General features: G+C 52.8%; 1 protein-coding gene across 1 annotated transcript in view; it reads right to left on the reverse strand.

The window, feature by feature from the left end:
* Positions 1–5,471: 5,471 nt before the first annotated feature.
* Positions 5,472–6,175, reverse strand: part of MRPS18A (mitochondrial ribosomal protein S18A) — a 38,904-nt gene continuing 38,200 nt past the window's right edge. The window contains exon 6 of the mRNA XM_040351787.1: positions 5,472–5,653. Coding sequence (XP_040207721.1) covers positions 5,509–5,653 — 145 coding nt within the window. The 3' untranslated portion in view covers positions 5,472–5,508. The remainder of the gene's footprint in view (positions 5,654–6,175) is intronic.

The raw sequence follows: 6,175 nt of genomic DNA on the forward strand, positions 1-6,175 counted from the left end.
CTCAGCCTATTTCCTTCCATCTTCACAATCATACAAGAAAAACATACCAATGAAATGCCCCCTGTTCAAAAGTCTGCACGCCCTTAGTTCTTAATACTGTGTATTGCCCCCTTTACCATCAATGACAGCAGTCAGTGGCCCGGATTCAGAGAGCAATTGCGTCTGCGTAACCATAGTTACGCAGCGCAATTGCTTACTTGCGCCGGCGTAACGACTTCTCCTGATTCAGAGAGCTCGTTACGCCGACTACAGCCTAAGATATGCGTGGCATAAGGCTCTTATGCCGTCGTATCGTAGGCTGCATTCTTACGCAGGCCGCTAGGGGGCGTTCCCGTAGTGGTCAGCGTAGAGTATGCAAATTGCATACTAACGCCGATTCACTACAGTACACGCGCCCTGCGTACGCAGTTTACGTCGTTTGCGTACGGCGTGTTTAGCGTAAGGCTGCTCCTGCCAAAGGATACCCGTCGTTCCTGCGTCGCGAAATTTAAATTTTACGTCGTTTGCGTAAGTGAATGGCGCTGGACGCCGTTCACTTTGAAGCAAATGACGTCCTTGCGACGTCATTTACCGCAATGCACGTCAGGAAAGTTTCCCGATGGAGCATGCGCTTTACGCGGGAACGTGCCTAATTTAAATGATTCCCGGCCCCTACGGGATCATTTACATTAGGCGCCCTTACGCCAGGCATTTTGGAGAAGCGCACACGCAATTTACGGAGCTACTGCTCCGTGAATCACGCATAGCGCAAAAAATTTACAGAGGCCCAGCGGCAAAACGGTGCGCTGCGCCTCCGTAATAAAGGGGCAAGTCCTACCTGAATCTGCCCCCGTGATTAGTAATAGTTATCTATGGGGGCCCCAAATTCTTGCAGGTGGTATATAGCTGCTGGCAAAATGCCTCCAAGTCATGTAAAGCAGTGGTTATCAACCCTGTCCTCAGGGCCTACTAACAGGCCAGGTTTTAGGTATTACCTTGGGGAGATGCAGACTAGAAAACTGCAGTCACTGAGCAGAAAATGATATCACCTGCGATGTATTTCAGTTATCTTGCAAACCTGGCCTGTTAGTGGGGGCCCTGAGGACGGGGTTGATGACCCCTGATGTAACGTCTTTGTTCGTCTTGCATCAACCGCAAGTTTGAGATCTCCCCAGAGCGACTCAATGATATTGAGGTCAGAAACCACTGATGGCCACTCCAGGACCTTGACTTTATTCTGCTGTAACCACTGGAAGGTCAACTTGGCCTTGTGCCATTGTTGTGCTGGAAAGTCCAAGAGCGTCCCACGTACAGCTTTTCCAGCAGAAGACTGCAAATTGCCTGCCAGTATTTCTCTTTCGTTCATAGACGGACACAGCATCCTTTGACCTTAGGGTTATGCTTCTTCCTACCAGGAGATTTAGGCAGAATTCTACAGCACTTAAGGTGTTAAAAACTTTCCTTCATGCCGCTCCTCCCAGGGGGCGTGGCTCCCCCAGGCATAACCCCCACTCTGCTTTAGCAGCCTCACGTTTGCACAAGCCACCAAAGGTATCTGCGCTTTGCGATCGGGGAGGACCACTATCAATTCGTGGCCCTCCCGTTCGGGCTGGCGTCGGCACCACGGGTGTTCACCAAGGTGCTCGCCCCGATCCTGGCCTTGCTACGGCAGCGAGGGATCGCTATCGTGGGATACCTGGACGACCTTCTCCTGAGAGCTTCTTCAGGCTCAGAGTTAGAGGAGGACGTGTCCATCACGTGTCGGACTCTGCAGGAGTTCGGCTGGTTTCTGAATCTCAGAAAATCAGTGTTGGTTCCGTCCCAGAGGCTGGAACCCCTGGGGCTGGTTTTGGATTCGGGGGAGACAAAAGTGTTCCTCCCATCGCAAAACCTGCTGACCCTGCAATCTGCAGTGAGACAGTTGTTGACCCAGAAGTGGTCATCTCTTCGCTTCTGCATGCGGGTTCTGGGTCTGAGGGTGGCCTCCTTCGAGGCAGTTCTGTATGCCCAATCCACACCAGGGTACTACAGAAGGAGATTCTGTCACGATGGGACAGGGTCCCATCTTCTCTGGATCGCCAGATTCGGTTGAGCCATCTGGCCAAGTCTTCCCTGGCATGGTGGCTGACGTCTCCGGTGCTTCGGTCCGGGAAGTCTTTTCTTCCGTGCCGCTGGACAGTGGTCACGACGGATGCCAGCCTCTTCGGCTGGGGGGGCGTCTGGGGCACCCAGTCAGCCCAGGGGCGCTGGACTTGGGAGGAGTCCCGCCTGCCGATCAATATCCTGGAGCTCCGAGCAATCAAGCTGTGCCTTGTCAGGTGGTCGCTGGAGCTACAGGGCCGTCCTGTCAGGATCCAGTCCGACAACGCCACGGCCGTGGCGTACATCAATCATCAGGGCGGCACAAGGAGCTCGGCCGCGGCGACGGAGGTCGCTCACATACTTCGGTGGGCCGAAAGGTCCGTTCCGGCCCTGTCGGCGGTATACATTCCGGGAGTTCTGAATTGGCAAGCCGACTCCCTAAGTCGCATGACTCTGGATCAAGGGGAGTGGTCTCTCCACCCGGAGGTGTTTCAGATCCTGTGCCAAAAATGGGGCACTCCAGACGTGGACCTTCTGGCGTCCCGTCTCAATCGGAAGGTACCACGGTTTGTGGCTAGGTCAAGGGACCCGTGGGCAGACGCGTCAGACGCGTTAGTGGCTCCCTGGGTCAATATCACCTGATTTACGCCTTCCCTCCTCTAAGGCTCCTACCCCGCCTGCTGCGCAGGGTGGAAGCCGAAGGTATTCCAACGATCCTGATCGCCCCGGATTGGCCGCGTCGCTCTTGGTACGCGGACCTGGTACGTCTGGTGACAGACGCCCCCTGGCGTCTGCCTCTGAGGGAAGATCTCCTGTCTCAGGGCCCGATCTTCCATCCTGCTTTACGGTCACTGGCTTTAACGGCGTGGCTGTTGAAAACCAGGTACTGAAGGACCGGGGCCTGTCGGGCCCGGTAATCTCTACCATGCTGCGTGCACGGAAGTCCACTTCTCGAAAAATTTACCATCGTACATGGAAAGCATACATCTCTATGTGTGAGGAGATGAAGTGGCACCCCCGTACTTACGTGGTGTCCCGGATCCTGCTGTTCCTACAGCGGGGAGTGGACCAGGCTCTTGCCTTGAGCACGATCAAGAGTCAGATTTCTGCTCAGGCTGTTTATTTTCAGCGTCCCTTGGCAGCGAATTCTTTGGTTCGCACGTTTGTGCAGGGGGTCCGGCATGTGGCCCCCCCGGTGCGCCCTCCGCTACCTTCTTGGGACTTGAACTTGGTCCTCTCGGCGCTTCAGCGTGCCCCCTTTGAGGACATTCGGGAGATCCCCTTGCTGACTTTGTCGCAGAAGGTGGTCTTTCTGGTAGCTATTACCTCTATCAGACGAGTGTCTGAACTGGCGGCCTTGTATTGCAAGGCCCCCCACTTGGTCATCCATCAGGATAAGGCGGTGCTGCGCCCGCAGCCCTCTTTTCTTCCGAAGGTCGTTTCGGCCTTTCACATTAACGAGGACATTGTTGTTCCATCATTATGTCCTCAGCCGAAGAACCCGAAGGAGGCCTCTTTACATTCTCTGGATGTGGTTCGGGCCCTTCGAATTTTCTTGTCGGCGACAGCTCCGTTCCGGAAGTCGGACTCGCTGTTCGTGTCTGTGTCCGGTCCCAGTAAGGGCCTGGCAGTCTCGTCGGCCACCATTTCCAGGTGGATCCGACAGGTTGTGCTTCAGGCCTACGCCCTGAAGGGGCGGGCGCCTCCCTTTCGGGTCATGGCGCATTCGACCAGGGCGATCGGGGCCTCCTGGGCTTCCGACACCAAGCCTCTGTGTTACTGGTGTGTAAGGCTGCGACCTGGTCGTCGGTCCACACTTTTTCAAAGTTTTATATGGTGGATGTGAGTGCATCTTCTGATGCCTCCTTCGGCCGCAGGGTGTTACAGGCGGCAGTTTAAGGTTGGAGTTCCTCCGTTGAGTAACTCCGGTTTTGTTTGGGGTGTAACCTGTTTTTGCTGTGTTATTTTCCCACCCCTCGAATTTTTTTGACACTGCTTGGGGACGTCCCTAAGGTCAAAGGATGCTGTGTCCGTCTATGAACGAAAGAGAAAAAAGGATTTTTGTACTCACCGTAAAATCCATTTCTCTGAGTTCATAGACGGACACAGCACCCACCCCTCCTTTGTTTGTACTGCTTGTTACGAACTGAGGCTGCTAAAGCAGAGTGGGGGTTATGCCTGGGGGAGCCACGCCCCCTGGGAGGAGCGGCATGAAGGAAAGTTTTTAACACCTTAAGTGCTGTAGAATTCTGCCTAAATCTCCTGGTAGGAAGAAGCATAACCCTAAGGTCAAAGGATGCTGTGTCCGTCTATGAACTCAGAGAAATGGATTTTACGGTGAGTACAAAAATCCTTTTTTTCTGGTAACACGCTGCATTCTTCTTGCCATCAATTTTCACAAGATTCCCTTTAGAGCTCACACCCCCCTCCCCCCCCAACATCGGTGAGCCACCACAATGCTTCACAGTGGGGATGGTATTCTTGTCACTATAGGTCTTGTTAACCCCTCTCCAACATAACATTTACGGTTGTGACCATAAGGCTCTATTTTGGTCTAGTCACTCCAGATGACAGCGTGCCAGAAGCTGCGAGGAGTGTCAAGGTGTGGTTAGCGTATTGTAAGCAGGCTTTTTGTGGCATTGCGCAATTAAAGGTAACTTTTTTCCTAAATAGCTTCCTTTATCTTAGTGCAGTCCTCCTTCACTTACCTCATCCTTCCATTTTACTTTTAAATGTCCTTATTTCTTCTGAGAAATCCTCACTTCCTGTTCTTCTGTCTGTAACTCCACACAGTAATGCGAGGCTTTCTCCCTGGTGTGGAGTGTCGTGCTCGCTCCCTCCCTTGGACTACGGGAGAGTCAGGACGCTCTCTACGTTGCAGATAGAGAAAGGAGATGTGTGTTAGTCAGCGTCCTGACTCTCCTGTAGTCCAAGGGAGGGGGCGAGCACGACACTCCACACCAGGGAGAAAGCCTCGCTTTACTGTGTGGAGTTACAGACGGAAGAACAGGAAGTGAGGATTTCTCAGAAGAAATAAGGACATTTAAAAGCAAAATGGAAGGATGAGGTAAGTGAAGGAGGACTGCACTGAGTTAAAGGAAGCTATTCAGGAAAAATGCGCCATGTCCACTCCATCCCTAGACCCGCGCACCCCCCCCCCCCCCCCCCATCTCTATACCCGTTCCCGCCCCCCCCCCCCCCCCCCCCATCTCTAGACCCGTACCCGCCCCCCATCTCTAGACCCGCGTCCATCTCTAGACCCGCGTCCATCTCTAGACCCGCGCCCATCTCTAGACCCGCGCCCATCTCTAGACCCAAGTCCACCGAATGTACAGAATTTTGCCACGTTTGTGTTTTCCATAGATCTGCGCCATGTTCATCCTATGTACAGTATAGATCCGCACAATGCATGATGGGAAAAGAAAAGCGTTTATTCAATACAACAGTTCACTGTCTGTACAAGTGAGGTTTTATACTGTAGCGCACATTATCCTTCAAGATGGGGTCCCCAACTGGCATTTTCACTTTGCACCACTTAAGTCCTTTCCGGAGAATTGGCCGAGCGCTGGTCACGGACCAGCGAGTCAGATACCTGCAGGGAGAAGCAGCCACATAGACAATATTACAAACCGGGGGGAGGGGGGGGTGAGGAGGGTAAGAGAACAATAGAAGAGACACAGCACCAGGCAAGTAAACTGAGTGTATGATGCAAGAGCTACTTTTGCAGAGATAACAAGGGTTGCACAGATACCCCTTTTTTTTTTTAATCAGCGAGTACCGAAACTTTCAGTCAAGTACTCACTGATGCCAAGTACCGGTGCGATTTGCTCCCAAAGAAAATTAATTGGCTCAAATCGCACTGCAAAGAGTCGCATACGATTTGAACAGGGACACAGATTCCTGTCCTAATCGCATGTGGTTTCCCCACCGCTCCTGTGTGAACCCAGGCTTGTCATAGTGATTTCAGACAGGAGCGGTGCGGGAAATGATTCCGACAGGACTTCCCCCGCAAAGTATCGGTTTTGGGTATCGGAGTATTTTCACGAGTACGATTACTTGCGAAAATTCTCGGTATTGTGCATCCAGAGTCTCAACGCATTATTATGTTGAGAAA

Source organism: Rana temporaria, chromosome 4 (genome assembly GCF_905171775.1).
Source record: "Rana temporaria chromosome 4, aRanTem1.1, whole genome shotgun sequence".
Classification (NCBI taxonomy): Eukaryota; Metazoa; Chordata; class Amphibia; order Anura; family Ranidae; genus Rana; species Rana temporaria.